Genomic DNA, 20,937 nt, shown 5'->3' on the forward strand with positions numbered 1-20,937 from the left:
AAAATGGCGACGGGGTGATTTGGAGGGAGTTGTCGAGTGGTTCGAATAATATCGAGCACGAATAGTCCGTTTGAGCAATATAAGAAAAACACCTCTTTGCTTAAACATTAATAGTTAGTCAAGACCTGTCTTTCCAGACTTGATTACTAACCAGCAGTGGCCTGCAAAAATAAGCAGGGTTGTTCTCGTAAGAGGGAAAATTTCTAAAATGAGTGCATGTTTCCGAGGTAGAAAGATAATTTTCTCGGGACCGCATTACGCATGGTGAAAGACGTCAGAAAACGTGTGATACTTACTAATTTGTTCACTAATTAACTAATATGACTAATTAAGTTTTTAATTTGTGAAAATATATTTATGGTTCTAATTAGAAACTTCTTTAGCGTCATCAAAAACCTCTAGACCACTCTTTTTCAGAGACTTCGAGCGCGTGAGAAGCGCTGTAGTGCAAAAAAGTTACTTGTCGTGGAGCAGGAACAAGGCTAGCGGTCCCGGTAAGGCGCCCGCACAATGTTTCCGCCTCTTATGAGAGTCCCTAACCTTGTACCTGCTCCACGAGTAATAAATTTAGCGCACTACTACGCTCCTCACACGCTCAGATTGTTTCTGATAATCACTGATTGAGTGGCTTTCGATAAAGCTCAAAAAGTTTCTAATGGGAACCATATGTCAATTTTTCACTAATTAAAAGTTGATTAGGCATTTATAGCTAATTAACGAACTAATTTATAAGTATCGCGCATTTTCTGACGTCCGTCGCTCCGAGTAATGCTGTCCCGAGAAAATTATCCTTTTTACCTCTAATACGCTAATTTTAGGAATTTCAGACACTCTTACCTGAAATACCCAGTTCCTGAATAAGCTTCTTTTTATTTCTATGAAGCATTTTATGTGTCGTGCTCAAACTTTCTTGTTACTAGCAATTTTAAGATGGAATCGAATTATTCGACCAAGAAGTGTTAGATTCGAGTTCCAAACCCGAATATTCGCACGCGACTTCAGTAGGCCACACGGGCGTAAAGCACATTTTACTCGGCAGGGCTTATTGTGTTAATGGTAAATACACAAAAGCTGCAATTCCAAGTTATCTAGCAATGAAAATAACCCTTCACTTGAATTTATAACGGGAAAGCACCCCATACTAGCGCTGTCCTCGTCTCTAAGTTTCCATTTTATTATAAAAATGGATTTTGTTACGCTGCACAGATTTCTTCTAACAAAATCCGTGAAAGTTACACTAAAGCAATATCTGCAGATTAGTTATACTGCCAGGGGAAGGCAAGATAGAGTTTATTCTCACGATAAGAAAAATATTAGAGCACGAACTTTCATTGAAGTTTTAATTTGTGAAAATAATCATATAGTCGCAATTAAAAACTTGCTGGGCAATATGAAAACCACTTAATAAGTAGAAGCAATGTGGTGGGTGGGACCAGTTGGTACTGAGGCATGATGAAAAACAGCGTACAAAGGACAGGTCAAGGAAGAGACACACATAGAGCACAAAAGCGCAGACTCGGAAGTAATATCTATGACATAAAGACGGAAGCGATGTTCATAGATAAAAAAATGAAGAAAAGGACGAAGCACAAAACATTCACAGCATGAATAATTACAAAAATGGTAAGAAATTTAAAAAAAAAAAAATTAAACATCTACAAGGGCCCACATGTAGGACAGATCACAGGCTCAGGTAACGGTTAGTCGTTAAAAAGACTGCCTACAAAGAGCACTTCCTTCTCATACAGCGTTATCGATGGCTTGCTGAAACAACTCTTTTAATTTTGCAATATGGCATGCTTCCAGTATTTCTGAGGTAGACCGATCTGGAAATTTTCCTACAATTATCGTTTGTTCAAACTTTGGTGCTCATCGGCAGGCCTAACAGTGCAGTGCAAGGTCTCCTCCAACGGCGTCGTGAAAGGAATAGTAGCCTACTCGGTGGCAGTTGTTGACATATTGATCATACTGTCCTACATAACCTTTAGCACACGTAAAGGGCAATTCATACACAACACCTGTGCATGAAAGGAATAGTCACTGATGTGGCTTCGTGCACCTGGATTTTGTTCGCTTTCCTATTCTATAAGCACACTTGAAAGCAAAGTCTAGCCATCTTCTGGGGGCTGAAAACACCATCGGACCTCATAGAGATTCGCCACTTTTTTTCATATTGTGGGATATTCTGTGGGCGTATGATACCACCAAAGGGCAACCCCTCCGCTCATTGGTGCTGTTTTTTCTCCCCCTTTAGACTTGCTTAATAAGGACCCCATTATCCCGGTTGAAATCTGTTGCTAAACAAGGTTAAAGGGAGAATAAATTCAGTCACAGAGAGCGGGGCGAGAGGGGGAGGTCGCGCTGTGGTGTTTCCATACGTCCACGAAATGTCCCACCATCTTAAAACAAAAGCTAAATCGCTATGAGGTTTCGATGGTGTTCTTAGCCCCCAAGAATATGGCCGTACTTTGCTCTAAAGTGCACTGCCATGCACAGAATGTTTTGTATATAAATTACTCCTTACGTGTTGTAAACGGTGCGTAGGGCAGACTGATCGGTGTTACTGCAGATCGGTTTACTGCAGAAGTGGAAGTACAAGGTCTATCACAAATGCACAAAAATCAGGAAACAAAAATCCCTTCAAATTAGCCAAATGATAATATTTAAACACAATTTACACAGAAGTACGTCACGAAAAAAACAAAAAAAAAACGTTCCACTTGTCAAAACACGAGCATCGTACGGAAGCATACATGTAGGTTCACGAATACGAATCAAAATTTCGACGGTGCATAAAGAAATGTTTTATAAGAAATTCAAGGCACTAGTAAAATCCGCATTATGGCTTCAACATGTGCTTGTCGTCACCGATAGCTCTTTCTGTAATATATTCATCGTCTTGCTAGACAGGAATGTAAATACAAAGAGTCTTCGATAAGTGCAGCGAAACTCAAATTTATAAAAGTATCACCAAATGTCTAGACATCTCAAAGTAAATCTGATTGTTTATCTCAAACGCGGTTAAGAAATACAAGATACGGTATTCAATACACAACGCATGTATTTGGCAACAATTGAGGCTGAAGTTTTTAGGACGACTATGTTTCATCTTCGTTTTCAGACTCTATTTCCAACTTTAATTTATCCCAGTCGAAGGGTGTTCCTCCTGCAATCGCTGGAATCGCAAGCCCAGGCGGAGATAGGTAGTCCCCAATTCTATTTATGCACCATCCGTAAACACATATCTGAAAAAAGGGGGAAAACACAACATTAGTTACATTTTGTAGCGCAAGACATTTTTTGTTTTACCGTACACTCTGAGAAAAAAGGGGTCAGTTTAATCCTCCCTAAAGGGAGGAACGCTCTTGACACATATGTTCCTTCAGAAAGGGGGAAAATTTCGTCCCTTAAGCAGGGGAGCAAAAGTTTCTCCGTCGACTGCATCTCATTATGGTGGCCACGAATCGAGCAAATCGAGCTCGATAAGGCTTAACGAGAACACTAAGTCTATTGTACGAAGCGAGAGGAGCAGCAAATAAAAACGTAACACGAGCTTTCCGCAAACTGTATTTATTTCCGAAGTTTTTTTACCCCTGCAGGTAAAGAAACTTAGGTTTCGAAAGCATGCAGTCACTCAGTCTTCTCATCGTCAGCACTGCGATGTTCAACGGAGACAACCGGCACCCAGTTCGCGCACTTTATGTCTTACCTTTGCTATTCCTCGAGCCACAATTCCTTCGTCAACCGTTGCGTCAACCGCACATCACGGAGGAGTGAAAATCATTCGCCCGCAAAACCAAAAGCCGGTCTCAAAAAAAATCAAATGCGAAGCTAACTCTTGGCTTACCTCAGCACGGTAACACGAAATTATGGCGTAGCCGCGTAACGTAAAAGGATGTTAAATCGCTTGCCACCAGATGGCAGGGTCACGCAGAGTAATTGCAAGTAGCTAGGCTAGGTGGCGCTAGGTACCGCCCAATTCATGTTTTACAAAAAAAAAAAAGATATTTTAATTTTTTTACGCCACAATTGCGTGTCCTTTTCTTCGGGAATCTCTGACACATGTAGACATGTTACGCACACTACAATCATCAGGTGAACATATATTGAGCGCATACACAGGCATCGCACATACAAAACATCAATACAACAGCACACTACCCCGATTACTACTCCCGAGCCCTGCGTTTCTGTCTTTTATACTGATCGTTTTGAACGTACAAAATTTTTCGATGACTCCCTAAGCAATAAAAAATATTCCGAACATGTGCATTTTTTTCCAGCAATGTCATACATCCGAGACTATTTTTAATGGCTCAGCGGATGAATCTCTTATCAAAAAGAAAACGCTCGATCATGCCGTAATTATTTGAAAGCCAATAAATTGAGCCGCTCCAATGTGGTTCCAAGCCATGAGTTTGTTTTCCCGCACGGCCCTTCGTAGCCAGTATTTATATTGTTGTGTTTGTTTTTCTATTTGTGCTGTTCGCGCACGGCTGCAATTGCCGTCTTGAATTAATCTTTGTAGAGCGGTTATTCACTCAGCTGGAAGTGATGCTTCACGGGGTGAGAAATCGCTTTTCGATCAACTTGAATGCAGTCAAAGCCGCGACTTGCGGCAGCTGTTAAGTGTACGGAGCTGCGCCGTTGCGAGCTCGAAAACTTCTAGCGCTCTTCCCAGCGCGCCATTTGGAGGGCAGTTTCTACGGGAACCGTAATATATTTAAACAGTAAAATAAAGGATAGCGTATTTTTTCGATTTTACCTGTTTTTTTTAATGCTAAACTTCCATTGTTAATATACGTACTTTCCGTCATAATTTCGTACTGTTCAGTCTTTTCCCCAGAGCGCAATCGCTCTCGGGGACCGACAGTCACATGGGCCACTGTACGATAGGAGCTTACCGTTCAGACCAGCGGTCCAACAGCCACACATCGATCGACTGCACCTAATCCCTCAAGAGGTTTTAAACTCTTTAACGTAAAGCGGAATGTCATCCTGCGAGACCCCGCCCCCTCCGATCACGGCCCGACCAGCGGCATCAATGCCCAACAGTTTACGTCATCTCACCTTGTTGTTACACCACTGATACGCGAACACACGGTCACATCGGCGATAATTCCAGTCTTCTGCTCACAACCCACAACACTGCCATCAAGATGTCGCTGGCACGCAGAAATACAGAACCACGTTGACGATGTTGCTGACACGCAGAAATACAGAATCACGTTGAACGCCGGTTGGCACTTGGCACGGGACAACAGAACCGAACTCAGCACGGAATTCACCCAGACAGCCGGCAGGAAAACCTGCCTGCCTTGGACGCAGTTCCTGCGATTTCCATAACGTCGAAAACGTCGACACAGTTCCTCGTGGTTTCGCTGCTGTAGTTCCGCGTGTGTCCCGCAAATCGGAGGCGGCCGTCTTACCCAGTGTATGTAGCGCTGCTGGTGCACTGCTCCGGAACTTCGCTGTTTCTAGCGGCTTCTTTAGCTCGTTTGATAAAATTAGTGGTAAAAACGTCAGGGCAACAAAAATGTTCTGCACGTTTGGACTAGAAAACGGAATCACAGGCGGCCTTCGCTGCCGGTGAAGCTCGATCAACTCAACATTAATTTAATTTATTAAACAACGTGCGCGATGTGCTCGAAAAACGAAACCGAAAGAAGATGAGTCGGGAGGGCGAAAGCTTTCTCCCGTCTTCCTGGAGGAGGAGGAAAACGTCTCGGTGAATAATAAGGACTTTAATTTTCCTTTCATCGGTCTGGGTTTGTTTATATGTGTTTCGGTAAATAATAAAAAAAAATCTTTACGAAAAAAATACGAAAAAAAAAACCGCTCATCTGGGGATCGAACCTTCGACCACTTCGTCAGTAGCGCGATGTTTTACCCCTGCGCCAAGTGAACAAGGAGCAACTCGACCTTCTCGTTTCATCTGAACTTCCCTTGCTCCCTTCTCTGGGCAACTTGTCCGCAACAAGGAGGAACAGTCGCTGTTGCTACCTTTCTCCTCCTTTTTTTCTTAGAGTGTACAATAACGTCGACGCAATGCATGTGTCTCGTTAAAGCGTTACTAGAGAAAAACAACATTGAAATAGTTTTTCTCGTTACCCACGCGAAACGTAAATAAGTATGTCACTTATTACAGAAATTTAAAAGGAAGAACTTTTCATTGGCGGATGGGAGTAGTACACTCTAAAAAAAATGGAGGAAAAAATAGCAACGGCGCGTCTTCCTCCCTTCTACTGACGCGCCCCCAAGCGTAGACGAGAAAAGGGGAGGAACGAAACGTTGTCCTCCTTCTCCAGGCATGCGGGAGAAAGCTTTCGCCCTCCCGACTCATCTTCTTTCGGTTTCGTTTTTCGAGCAGGTCGCGCACATTGTTTAATAAATAGCTGTTGAGTTGAAGGAGCTTCAGCGGCAGCGAAGGCCGCCTGTAATTCCGTCTTCTAGTCTAAACGTGCAGAACATTTTGGTTGCCTTGACGTTTTTACACTAATTTTATCAAACGAGCAAACAAAGCCGCTAGAAACAGCGAAGTTCCGGAGCAGTGCCAGCAGCGCCACGTACACTGGGGATGGCCGACTCCGGATTGCGGCACCCGCGCGGCAGGGAACTACAGTCACTACAGTAGCGAAACCACGCGAAACTGTGTCGACGTTGTCGACGTTATGGAAACCGCAGGAACTGCGTCCAAGACAGGCAAGTTTTGCTGCCGGCTGCCTGGGTGCCTTCCGTGCTGAGTTCGGTTCTGTTTTCCGATGCCGAGTGCAACCGACGTTCGACGTGGTTCTGTGTTTGTGCGTGTCAGCGACATAGCTGCAACACCGTGATGGCAGTGTTGTGGGTGGTGAACAGAAGACTAGAATTATCGCCGATGTGACCGTGTGTTCGCGTATCAGGGGTGTAACAAGAAGATGAGATCGTAAACTGTTGGGCGTGGATGCCGCTGGTCGGGCCGTGATCGAAGGGGGCAGGGTGTTGCAGGTTGACATTCCACTTTACATCAAAAGGTTTAATACCACTTGAGGGATTACGTGCAATCGATCAACGTGCAGATAGTCATGTTGGAACGCTGGTCTGAACAGTAGAAGCTCCTATCGTACAGTGGGCAATGTAACTGTCGGTATTGTCTCATCCCCGAGAGCGGTTGCGCTCTGGGGCAATGACTGAACAGTACGAAATCGTGACGGAAAGTACGTATATTTACAGTATGGAATTTCGGCATTAAAAAACAATAGTAGGCAAATCGAAAAAAAATCTGCCCTTTATTTTGCTGTTTAACTATACTACGGTTCCTAGAGAAACTGCCCTCCAAGTGGCGCGCTGGGAGGAGCGCTAGAAGTTTTCGGGCTCGACACGGCGTAGCTCCGTACACTTAACACCTGCCGCAAGTCGCGGCTTTGACTGCATTCAAGTGGATCGAAAAGCGATTTCTCAGCCCGTGAAGCATCACTTCCAGCTGAGTGAATATCCTCTCTACAGAGATTAATTCAAGACGGCAATTGCAGCTTTGCCCGAACAGCACAAATAGAAAAGCCAATAGAAATACAGGCTACGACGTGCCGTGTGGGAAAACAAACTCATGGATTCGAACCGCATTGGAGCGGCTTGATTTATTGGATTTAAAATAATTACGGCATGACCGAGCGTTTACTTTTTAATAAGAGATTCATCCCCTGAGCCATTCAAAATACTCTCAGAGGTATGACAATGCAGAGAAAAAATGAACATGCTGGGAATATTTTGTATTGCTTAGGGAGTCACCGAAAAGTTCCGTACGTTCAAAACGACCACTATAAAAGACGAAAACGCAGAGCGAGAAGGGCGAAGCGAGAACGGGCCCGAATGAGGAGGGTTGGAATGCGAAAGACGAAACGGGAAAGGACGAAATGCGACAGGTCCGAGAGAGAAGATCTTTTTGAGAAATGTTGTTTTAAAAAGGGCCAAGTCAGAAGGTCGACACGAGAACGGGCTCAAATGATAACCACCCCACTTAAGTGAGGTGACGTGAGAGGCGTGTATTGGAGTTGCCGGGAATATCTTTCGAATGGCTGGCCTCCTTCACCTGCTCATTGCCATCCTGAACTGTGAATCCGCGAGCACGCTCAAAGCTCGGGAAACACCATCGCGTTATCTAACGATAAAAGAGAGAGAGAAAAAAACATGTTTATTGGAAAGATGAAGAGGTTATCCCATCTAACGATAAAGCTTTGCACAAGAGGCTTGAGTATCACGCCTCTTGTGTAATTGAACCTGAAGTTAATGTTTGATATGAATTGTTCGCCTGTGACTAGTTATTGGCAATTTTCTTTACAATTTTATTCTTAGTGCAAGAAGCAGGATTTTATCGGAGCGTGTTTTACTTTTTGTTTTGTTGTCGACAGTAACTATCCTTTTCGTTCTACTATAAAGCGGCAACGAGGCCTCGTTAGACCTTTTGCCTTGATGCTGCAGACAATCTGCATTGTCTAAAAGAACTGAATAAAAAAAAAGACATCCATGCTTTCTTTATCTTTACAATGACTATTGGTGAAGGGCAACTTCCCTAAGCAAAATGAGCAGGAGGTTTACCTACGGAACCATATAGTAAACCAAAGAAAGAAAAAAAACCCATAATTTTCTCCCGTAGTAAATTACAAGACATACCCGCTAAAAAATATGTAGCATGTGTATCTTCTCAACTGATAACTGTGGCTTTCTGTCAAAGGCGCATCTGCCTAAAAGATCTGCGCGTCTGTACGAGCACAAAATTACATGTTCCAACACGAGAGACCATTTTCAAAAGTCACAAATTAAATATTATCTCAGACATTAAAATTCTCTCTCGGATCGCAGGACAAAACATGCCCAACTACAGAATGGACAGCATCCGTATCTTCCCAACTAATGATTTCGGCTTCCTGTGAAAAACGCGCCTGCCGAGAAAGCCTGTGGGTCTTAGTTTCCAGAACTGCAAAATGAATGTTCCGACACGCAGAATCATTTTAAAAAAATTACGAAAACAATACCTTTCCAGACGTCAAATTGCTTTCTCGAATCATGGGACAATAACTACCCAGCTAATGAGTAGGCAGCGTCTGTACCTTCTCAACTGATAATTCTGACTTTCTGTGAAATGCGCACCAGCCTAAATGTCAACGAGGTCAAGTGTCGCGACTTTTGACATTTGGAATCTGCGGCAGTTATTACTTTCAAATCAAGATACTGCGTGTCTGGAGTCCGTATTTGATCTCATAAAATGTTTGCACCACTGCGGAAGGCTCCGAGACCAAATTCTCTGCTTGGGAAACACATTTCTGTTCGTGATCGCAAGCTGTCATTAGGAGGAACTTCAAACCCGTCGAACTCGACAAATATTGCAAATTGTAGAAATACCTCTGGGATTAAGCTAAAGATAGTAGATATAAAAAACTAGCACTTATTTTTAGTTTTGTGAAGTGTTTTCATTTTCTTCACGGGGGCTAGACGTCTGCACTCGTTTTTACTCTGTGGTCTATGAGATTATTATTGTTCCAGGAAGTAAATATAATACTTCAATTCTCTCGACGTTCTGAAAACAAAAAGGGGGGGGGGGGGCACTTTTTCTAGTTTTCGGGGTCCAAGAGTCCAATAAGATCCGTGTTTTTTTTTTCAATAAAAATGAATTTATTTCATCTATTCAATTAAGCTAGGTTCTATTCAATTAAGCTAGCATGTGACGGCCAACAGATAGCGCAAGTTGGCAGCTGCCGCTTCTTTCCCACTCCTAGGGTTGGAAGAAAAAAACTTCGCTAAACCTGCCCCAAATCAGCCACGGCACGGCGCACTGTAGCGTTCACGATCACACTCATGCTCATGAGACCGCAATAGCCGATCACCTACTAGAAAACCGACAGCATCCTTACAGGCAACCCTATTACTTCGAAAAGACGCCAGATACACACAAGTGCTCGAAATTTTTTGACAAGACCGCACTAACGACCGGCAGAGACTGAAACGCCTGGTAAGTGACAACTCCTTGAAGCCACCACATAGCTCCAGACTCGAATGAACAAAAATTTCAGTGAAAGCTTGCATTGTCTTTAACAGGCAGCAGAGGAACCTAAACAGCACGAATCACCGGATTATCAATGGCCCTCCAACGTACCTCTGTGTATAAAGCGGAACTGCAAAAGTTGCATGCAGCAGACTTCACATACGGAGAACAGATGAGATATATTTAACCGATCGCTATTTCATTCAAAGATACACGCGATGAATGATCTCTCGCCGGCCATAAAACGTTCCAAAATCCAGCATGGCACACCAGTATAACGGTGAAGATCAGTCAATTACGACAGGTCATGCGTGAGGCACTGCACTTCAGAAATGCCAGCGTAGCTGTGGAGGCCGATATCTCGACTTCTGTAAAAACGCCAAAAAATTGTCGCTACGGAAGTTCGACCTCCTGGCCAGTAGCCGCTGGTCGTGGCATCGGTAAACTGCCGACTTTTTACGGGAAGCAACATGACGGAAGATTACTCATGGCCAACCCACCTTAAGAAATACGCCGCTGGTATTCCTATACTTATAGGTGGGTGGGGGTGTTGAACTTAGACGCCAGTTATTGAAACTGGGGGTATTCTAACGGCGATGCCCGGAGTAAAGCGCTTGCAGAGGCGATTGACTTTAACAGACTCGAAGTCGTCAACACACCCGCGACGCTTACACGGGTAGGTCTCTATCGCAAAGAGACTAACACCTCACCTGATTTCACGATCACCAGGACAGGTGTAATTCATCACTTTGACACACATGTGACTACATGGAAAAGCGATCACTTCCCTATAATGAGCACACTTAATCTCAAGAAACGTCTAATCAAGACCACCAGAACAGTAACTAACTGGAACATATCCCGCGCAATGCTGGCTCAAGATATTGCTGTTTTCCGGAAATCTGCAGATGCAATCAAAGAAACAAGGCAGAGTTTTTGGGAGGAAATCCGACCTTACATTGAAATTGGAGCTATAGACAGCCTGATTGCCAAATTCTGGCAGCGAGAGGAAGCGCCCACAAGGCAGTATTGCAATGGCGGAAGGCGACACAAATATCGCAATCGCTTGGAACACCTCTTTTGGAACCTTCTACAATACCAGCAACAACTAGGCATGGAAGAAAGGAAGACATTATGGGAATACCGCGGCAGGAAACCTAGGTTAAAAGCACTTTGGGCATTTTTCGATTTATGCTGGGCGGAAACAAAGACTTCCCGCCAATCAAATCCTTCTTTCTTACAGTTGACCCCGAGAGCCTGCAAGATGTGGTCATTCGCACATTCTTTCCGCACGTTAGAGGAACCCCCGGAGAGCTGCTGCCCTGCATCGTTATTCCGCAACCACTTGAAAAATTCGTGAAAACTTTAATGATTGGAGAACTAACGGTAGCCCTCAAGCAAAGCAAGGCACGGTTTTCCCCTGGGCTCTCCGGCTTCACGTACCAGGAACTCCGCAACCTACTGAATGACGCCTTGACTAAACCCACGGTGTAGGGAGGCTCTTTAGGTGTGGAGACTCCTGTCCTCGCCCCGTCGGACCGGCGAACACATCACGTCCCCTCCTTTTCTATGTTTTCTCCGCCTGCCCCTAGAGGGCGCCAACACACTCAGGCCGTCCGGTCGCCGGCCCTCCGCCGGAACGTGGGCTAGTCACCCGTTGCTTACGCCGCCTCTAATTGCTTCTAACTTTTTTTTTTTAATTTTTTTTCAATGGTGAACCGAGCATAAAAAAAAATATAAAAACCAAAGATCCAAAGCCAAACATTTGAATGAATGCGCCGACTGCTCTCCAGCCTGGGGAAACGTTAACATTTTAGAAAGGGAAAACAACGACATGAAAATATTAGTAAAAGGGACGATCAGGATAAAGACGTCTGCCGAATGGATCAGTCACATGCTCGGTCGTTGTTCTCTCCAAATTGAAGGAGTCTCGTTGGGGATTGTCTTCCATGCGGTAGACGCAGACACAACAAACTGCCCATCTGTTCAGGGTCGGATTCTGTCTGGCGTTCTCGTGGAATGCAGACGCCTCCGTGGAAGGCAGACGCTTCTCCGGTTTTGGTCGAACGTGCAAAGGGGTTCGGATCGCATGAGAATGCGACAGGACTGCAAAGGAAAAAACCGAGATGCAAAGAAGCAGTCTCGAGAAAAGAAGAAAGAGTCCCGACTGTGCGACTCGTAATGTGGAAAATAACTCCAAAAGCAGCTATAGAGTGTGCCATACGTTAAACAATGTTTTAACCGCGGTTTTTTTAGTGTGTTTTTTTTTTACGGCGATTTTTTTTTAAAGTTTGTGATGATATTATTATTATACTTATACCAGAAGTGCCATTAATAAAACCGGTTTCCTTTACTGGACGAGCGTGGTTACTATAAACCTTTGCTGCAATCTACTACATGCAAATTTAAGCGTACTAACAAAGTGAACCATTCAAAGAATGCTGCTTTTGTTAACCTCTGCGTGAAAAATGTGTAACTTCGTGCCAATTTGGCCAGCAGTTCAATTTAGCAGGACTCAAAGACTGCCTTAAAATGTAAAAGAATAATCGAATCAACGGTATTTTGCGAACCCGATATATATATATATATATATATATATATATATATATATATATATATATATATATATATATATATATATATATATATATATATTCAGAAAAGTTATGTGAACGGTGCTTAAAGCAATTCAGTTCCTTATTATCCGTTAACAAGGTTTGTGTTAATCATTCTTTACTTTTGTGCATTTTTTTTCTTTCAGTGGCAGTTATCGTTAACCTGCGGAACAGTCAGAGTTTATTCATTTTACAAACGCTTCCCGACGTTACTATTGCGCTACTGAGGAAACAAACGACGGAATGTAAGCTAGGCTAGAAATTATCTACAAGAGAGGGATATTTCTTTTTCACTCATAGACCGCCGCGTCGGCTCGTATTAGGGAATTACTCTTGTTTGTCGTCTGCCATTTTTGGGGTTATGAAAACTTCAGTGTGCTGAGAGAGATAATAGTTGAATGGCCCCACCTACATACCACATTGTACGCGAATCCGTAGCCACCGAAAGCAAGCTCCACACTGAGCAGGCAGCTAGCACAGGCGGCCCGGTGCGCTGCCGGATGGCCTGAAACTTGCGGCACCATCTGGGGGTGGCTCCGTGAAGCCAAGCGCGCAGGTGTCATTATCTGGTCGCGGCGGAGAGCGGAGTCTCCACACCTAAAGAGTCTTCCTACACCGTGACTAAACCGCAGCAGAATATGAATTATATCGGAGACATTGGGATTGTTTGTAAATGCCTCAAGTTTTCCCTCATAAACGTAATAACGAAGCCAGAAAAAAGATAGTTTCAATACCAGTCCTCCACAACCGACATTCCTAGTCTCAACAAGATGCAAGCTTATAGAGCGTATGCGGTATATACGAACGCAATACCAGATCGCATATGCGAACACTAAACTTCAGCTGGTACAGGCGAGGTGTCGCCCCAACATGGGCAAACACAACTGTGTGCGACTACTGCAATCCGTTGGAGAGGAAGGCCTCTCCAACTCCAGAAGGAGTTGGAGAGGCCTTCCTGATTACGTACTTGTCCTTGACTCGGGGAAATCATTTAATAATGTCTCTCAGAAAGTCATTTTTCAGGAGCTGGCGTCCCGCTCTCGCAGCCGGAAGCAGAGGACTGGATACGGCAATTCTTTCAGCAGCGACCAAAACAGCTAAAAGGCACAGCTCTGAGGCCGACCCCGAGGACCTACTCCCGGGATTGTGGTGTCCCAGGGTGCCAATCGTGGGCAAATTATTTTCAACCCGGCCAAGAGGAGAGTCGCGGAGAACGCAAATTTGAAAACGAGATACCGCGGCTCGATTCACTATAAATATGGACGTTTTAACTATTGCCTCATTGCCAAAAAGTTATCCAAATATTGCGTCACCTGTAACGCGTTACATACAAGCCCGCAAAATACGTCACAGGAGTGGGCGAGTAAAGGATGGATGGGTGAATTGATGCATACGGCTGTACCTTGTTAATTGGGCGCTTACTTGCGTCCCCTGGTAAGTGTTTTTAACTTCAAAGCTATGCATTAAAAGGCCCCTGCGTTGATATCGGGTTGCAACAGTTACCACTTGGCAAACGCCTACTAGCACTATTGTGACCCAAGCATATTCGCAAACCAATCCACTGACCAAAGAAGGTATTTGTCGTGGTGTTATATTAAGGATGAAAGTTGACTTCGTTTTTGTTTATCTCTTGCGCAAACATTGATGACGTAGTAACGGGAATTTCTGTGGTGTCGCAGTCGTTGGGATTGTATTATGAGGGCAATATTGGAATATAGCTGATACATTGGACGCGTGCAGTGCGTGAACACTCGGCTTGAACCCGCGACATTTACGACCTCAACGAGCATTCGTACAGTGGCTCATCGAATTGCTGTAATGGCGAGAATGGTCGAACACTAGCAATGTATGCGGCTCGGCACCTGCCATGCGCTTTGCCAACCCAGTTCGTGGCCTTAGTCTACACTAGCGGCATATAATCGGCGCCAGATCACGTGGCCACTAAATGTCTCCCAAACGCTGGTCGTTTTTTTGCTTTTTTGTCATTTCTTTTCTGCGACTATAATTGCGTCAAACAGAAATATTGCTGCCCAAATCGTTCCCAAGATTGTCTTTGAAATGCGATAGCATTTTGCACCGTCGTGTACCAAGTTTGTGCCGAACAGACGGTAAATCTTGCCAACATTTAGACTCGCTTTGCTCGTTGCGCACACTACGAACCTTTCTACAGACTTTTTAGGGAACGCGACTGAAAACAGCCCCGCGAAGCTGTCCTTCACAGCGCTCAAATCCGACTAGAAGGACAGTCGGTCGCACAAGCTGCATACCACGCCCGACGAGCAGTTGGTGAAATGCTTCTCATTGTATAGGGTGCGTACAGTAGATCTGGGGCTGTGAAACAAACGGGAAAAATCTAAAGCATCAAACTGAACACTCAAACGTTTACCGAATAGACATTAAGGTGGTGCAGTTTATTTTGTAAAATTTCAAGACGCAGTTTTCTTCCAATAAACAATTTAGGCCAAGCTTGCCAAAGTCAACGGCGGTCTTTTTTGCAGACGACAGAATTAGCGATGAATGTAACTTGTTGCGCAATCTGCCTACAGGCACAGCGAGCCAAAGGCGCACTCTCTTGTCAACTGGCTGCGCCTATTGGGAGATGGCGCCAAAAACTGCATTCATCGCTACTTCGGTTGTCTGCGAACATGTCTACAGTTTACTTGATCGAGTTTTTTTACTCCTTTTTTTTTTCTTTTTTTACAGAGAGAGAACTACGCCGGGAAATTTCAAAAGTTAAATACCACTACCTTAATACAGTTCCGGTGAAGTTTGAGCTTTCTATATCAGGAGATTTTTCTTCTAAAAGAAACGAGTCGATAAACACGAAAATTAGAAAAAATGGGAATGTTTGTTACGGAAATTTTATTTCAACGTTGTTACAAATACAATTTGGTACGGATTTATACCACTGAGATGCAGCCCTGAGATACAAAATAAGAAAGCATAGGGTTTGTATTTTACCTATTCTTCAGTTATGAAATCTGGATCTGGCACTTATTGTTATGTCACATAGCAACTGGCTCATTTTGTAAAATTAAACACTGTAATTGAAGCTGTGTCGACCATTTGAAAAAAACGCAAACGAAGTTAAATACAGCGATTCTCCTACAATATTGCAAAGCAAAACTAAAAATACTCAAATGTTCCATCTTTAGCACACTTTCTTGTTGCGATACAATAACGTAACTAAACGTGACCAGAGTGCATTTCTTCAAGGCAGCAAGTGCAGTGTTCTTCAGCATCCGCCTTCACCTCTTCGCCTTGAGCCCTGCTGGACACTTCTACAAAATAGCTTAAGGGCTAATGTTCCTTCTACGAACCCCAAAGTGTTTAACCAGAAGGCTAGTGACGTCTTCTCAATACAAGTAAAAACCTTTTCACCTCAATACAGGTGAATACCTGTATTGAGGCTCTGCTTTTATTCGAGGTCTTCTTTCATTTTCACATCGCTAAATATGGAACATCTTTCTCGCACTGAGCTTGAACGGCAAGCTCGATGCAGACCTGAAGACCTCCGTGTTGTACGACTTCCAATCGTAGACGTCCCAGTGCCTTCCCCGCTCCAGGACTATCCCGTGCTCCGCGAAGATGTCGTTGAAGGCTGCTGGACTCAGGATCTCTTCACCTTTTCTGACATCCTTTTCGATCATACCGAATGCTCTCTCAAGCAACAAGAAGCTGTCACCACTAACGGGAAACATGAGAGAGACCTTGGAGACTGTAGTTGGAGCCTCGTCCTGTAGCCTCAAAGCAATCATGCAGATTACAATGGACTTCTTATTTTAAACGGCACAACCGTCGGCTACCGAGCGGAATTTTTCAACACCGCTGTAGATGGTACTTCGCACGGTGTTGTGCACCACACTCGCGACTTGACTGCTCTGATTGCTCCAAGTATAACACTGGACAGCGCGTCTGGGCATGGAGCCATTGGTTTGAGTTTTCACAACGCACATCTTGTGATACAGTTGTCGGCTGGAATAAGCTTGCTGGTTCTGAACTTTTGGAATTGCTTAGTTTTATTGACAGTCAAATGAGAATGTCTTGAGGTTCGTTCTTCTTTCTCGCAGGAGTGCGTAGAAGGCTTTGTATTTTAACTTGTTTACACGCTGTTCAGTGAGTACAAGTTTCTGTTTCGCGGGATCAGTAATGGTTTAGATGAGATGTGCATTTTTTAGGCACAATAGACAAACATTATTTCTTGGCGTCGAAAGTGATAGATTGAACTTGGTGCGAAAAATGCGATGAAACAGTCCGCACTCAACTCTTGGGTCAATCGTAGCTTCCGAGTTGCACAGCCGCCAGACGTTTCGAATGCTTTTGAGCTCTCTTGAGAGGTACATTTTCTTCGTTTTCTACCTACTGTAGTGCGATTCCCTTGCTCGGAGCTTTTTATGATAAATCCGATAACGGCGGCACGCTTCTGGCCGTACAGTTTCAGCTTCTGATCCCCCAAGTGTTTCCGATTTTACCTCAGCTTTCTAGTGCTTGATCTTTAGGAGCCTTGTGACTGTGCTGTGACTAACACCGAGCGGAACACAGAACATCTCTAGACAAACCGAGACGTACTTCCTGTTTTGGAGCCGGACATTGTAGGTGGCTGTTAAACTCAGAGGGGAGCCCGTATATTGTGCTCCCCCTCGGCAGCGGTAAGGCGCTCTTCGCGAAGCTTGATGACGGGATTAAGCTTTGCTCCCGTTTTTTCTTGATACGGACCTTTCACCGACCTCTTCATTTCCGCCTTTACTCCATCGCAACAATCAAATCCGTCGTCAAAGTAGTGTACAATATTCACCCTCCCTTCTAAATGCCTTGCGCCCTGAGGGGAAAATAAATAAATAAATAAATCGAGGCAAGTTGACCAGACGCGAAGACGTCTGGAAGCTGCCATGTTGTTTTGATCACGTGGAGTCCTCGGCACTCTCCGATTGATTGAACATATTTGGCTCCTTTTAATTCAACCAACTAAATATTTGGCTCACTTTTTATTCGTAATAGACAATTTATAACAGTTTCTTTAAAATGAGTCAACGCAATTCGGGTTGACGGGGTTTAGAAACAAACTATTCCAACATGTAGACGAAGTTAAAGTAAACATTGGCTTAGTTTCGGCTTCTGTATTTGGCTCATTTCGAAAGAAAAAAAAAAACTCTGTAAGATGTATGCGTCGAACTGTCAGGCTCGTTTTGAAGCATTAGATCAACTGTACGGGCCTTCTACATTTTGGCCGAAACGATGTTTGTTTTCGGTTGTCGCTGAGCCGTTTCATTGCCGATGCTCGTCTTGCCTGCTTGGAGTCCCGTTCGCATTGTAGCCGAAGTTTGCTCCCTTCGTCTGTTTAGCGAGACGTCTTCGCCTGCTTGGCGCCTCAATAAACCTTCAGTTTTAGGCAGCGCCAATCGCGAGGAAATTCGAATACTTATTTTGAGTTTCTGATGTGCGTCATGTAAATGTCCTTTCAAACGCTATTTAGTGCCCGTGCACAGACACTGAGGGAGGCTGAGAGACGTTAGTTTACGCACGTGAATTGTACATGATGGGGTGCTAGTAAGCAGCTTCACGTCAGCATTAAATATTCGTCTCGCAGATGCCAGCGAAGCCTCTCTTTTGTGGTAGCGTGTCGTGAACGTGTCTGCACCCCATGGCCGCGAGAAAGAAGCCTACCGCGTTGCAGCAAAAGTTGCAGTTCTTAGTTCGTTTTACTGAACTTCCTGTTCGGTCTTGCACCTCGAGTTTTCGCAAGCACATATCACGTTATTCCGCTGTCTCCACGGCAAGTCGCTGTCACTCCTGCGCGTCGGCAGCATGATTGCAACCTATTGAGAAGCTCGTCACCCCCGGAGTGAAGCCATGCCACCTAGAAAACAAAGCCTGCTCACGACACCATTGATACCGGATTTCTACCTGTCCCAAGCGTCAAACATGCAAAAGCTTGACGAGAGAACGTCGCGAAGCGGCAGACGTCTGCGTCTGGCGTCTTCCTGTGGTAGCGCTGGCAGTTTGTGCGACCCTCTAAGGCGAGCTAATGGAGAAGGTGACGCTAGGTGGGTGGCGCTGCGTAGATCGACTAGTCATAATACTTGGGGGATGCGGGATTGGCTCCTAGGCGGTATTAAGTGGAGGCGCTGAGAATCACGCGATGTCCTTGTAGCCAGTGGTTACCGAAAGAAGGACACACACAAAAGTGCTGAGGGTTCGGGAAAAAGAAATTAAAATTAATGGGTGTTCCTCAAGGTGATGACCGTCAGAATTGTTTCGCGTTTTTAGCGAAGGTCAAAATTTGTTTTACTGCCCCATTAAAGTGATCCTGTGGGTTGGCAACGAGGTGATTGAACGTTCATTTGTGTGGTACCAGCCCCCAATGGGCCGCTGCTTTATTTGCTGTAAATTTGTCGGGGCAGTCCACTGACAGCTTAAGAAATCCAGGGCTCTAACATCGTAGGATCGCTCCGCAGCTTGCGGCCGAGAGCCGAAAAAAAAGCTGCCTTTCTCTCACGGGGAGCTGTCAATGGCTGAAAGAGCGAACCAAATGCGAGAATGAACGAGATTATTAGGCGCAGACTCGCTGAAATTATGATATCGCAATAAGAAAAATCGGGGTAACTTTTTAAGAAAAAAAAAACATTCCGAGTTTGATATCACCTGGCAGCTGCAAGAAATTCGATGAGTGACACCGATGCTTTTCGATCTTCCGGCGAGAGTAAGTGGCAAAAGAAAATTAATTTCTGAAGTCTGTAACTCTAGCCACTTGAGTTTTTACTCGTGTACACGCTAGAAAAAATACTTTAACGTCCACTTTGCCGGGAACCCACGGAGGTCGCATAATCTATGCGCGAGCTGTGTGTCAGCATTGAGCGAATGGTGAGGTCCGAAACAAGATTTGACTTGAAAAGGTAATTCGTAGACAGCGGATGATTATGACATTTCTTTCGTTCATTATTCTTGCGTGCACTGTGCGACACTATTAGCGGGAATAAGCGATCGAAGTTCTTTTCAGTTTTTTTCTGACGATCGATGGGTTGTCAGAAAAAACTGCTATAGTAATGACAAGGGCTTATTTGGGGCACTGGTAACATTAGATGTCCGCAAATAATGTTTTGAAGTAAACATACAAAAATCTTCCGACGCCGTGTTCGTGCTAAAGGTATCCCGCAGAGCAAATCACGTTTGCTCTGCGGGATACTTTTCATCAAGTTTCGAACTCGATGAACCATCGAGTTCGAAACTTGAATATTCGCACAACCCTAAATATAAGTGGTCCTTACACTGCCAATTATACGTCACATACACAAACACATTATATTAACATATCGTGCGCAAGCACTTCGGGTGAGAACGCTAGGACAATTAACCTAGGAATTATATTGGTTGAACATTTAGTCGAATTTGAGACGCGTGCAAATTATGCGAAGGTCGCTATTTACCACGTTCAATTATAGCCAAAGAGTTACATCAGAAGTGTCAAGCGGCGTACTTACTTGACCTTCTGAACCACATTTTGCTCCATCAGGCACGAATGCCTCACGTACACGTATGCGATCACCACCATCATTGCGGCACGCTATACGGCATTGAGCAGAAACCCGTCGGCCTTCTGTTTGCTGTCGAAACAAAATAAAATAACTGAGACCGTTTTATCACTAGTCGTCCGTATTCATTTCATACAAGAGTTTGTAAGAGTCAATGCACTGCAAGTCTTTTCTATAAAAGCAAATCTGGCTGTTAGCCATTCCTTCAGTTCCAACGTAGCGGACAATGGTGTGTGATTCCATGAGTATCAGAGTCGCGAAACAAATGTGGTGGGAAACGCACGTAATGGGCAGAAAAATAGTACAATGTGGCAAGTACGGCTACAACGGGTATTGCCGAATTCTGAAAAATGGCGTAGAATGAACGTTTCCACACCACGCAGAATGCAAACGCCTTCTTTACAGCTTGAAAGACAGGCACAAAAGCCTTCAGTTTGAATAAAAGTGAAAAAGATTTTTAGTGAAAACCACGGTTTCTCACTTCAGAAGTCTAGAATGTTTTTAAACGTTTTCTACAGGGTGCTCCTAAAACGAATCACAGGGTTCTTGTGCCGCAAAAATAAACCAATACTCACCGAACTCTCATATTCCATCCAAATGTTCAGAACCAGATGCTAAAGGTACAGAGCTAACCGTTCTTTTATTCGACAATTATAAATAGTTTTCTGACATTTTTCGTGTGAAAGCGGCGGCCGGCATAGCTCTGGAACACATGGAGCTATTTGGCTCCATTACCAAAATTGGGCTAAAATTGGTCTAATTTTTCTATTGGAAT

At 44.2% G+C, this 20,937-nt stretch overlaps 1 protein-coding gene across 1 annotated transcript in view; it reads right to left on the minus strand.

Moving 5' to 3' along the window:
• Positions 1 to 3,098: 3,098 nt before the first annotated feature.
• LOC115328074 overlaps positions 3,099 to 20,937 on the minus strand; it is a gene marked incomplete at its 5' end in the record, with an annotated part of 148,515 nt that continues 130,676 nt past the window's right edge. The window contains 2 exons of the mRNA XM_040222690.1: positions 3,099 to 3,245; positions 20,112 to 20,234. Of these exons, the coding sequence (XP_040078624.1) occupies positions 3,099 to 3,245; positions 20,112 to 20,234 (270 nt within the window). The remainder of the gene's footprint in view (positions 3,246 to 20,111; positions 20,235 to 20,937) is intronic.

Source organism: Ixodes scapularis, unplaced genomic scaffold (assembly GCF_016920785.2).
Source record: "Ixodes scapularis isolate PalLabHiFi unplaced genomic scaffold, ASM1692078v2 PGA_scaffold2__306_contigs__length_199485367, whole genome shotgun sequence".
Classification (NCBI taxonomy): Eukaryota; Metazoa; Arthropoda; class Arachnida; order Ixodida; family Ixodidae; genus Ixodes; species Ixodes scapularis.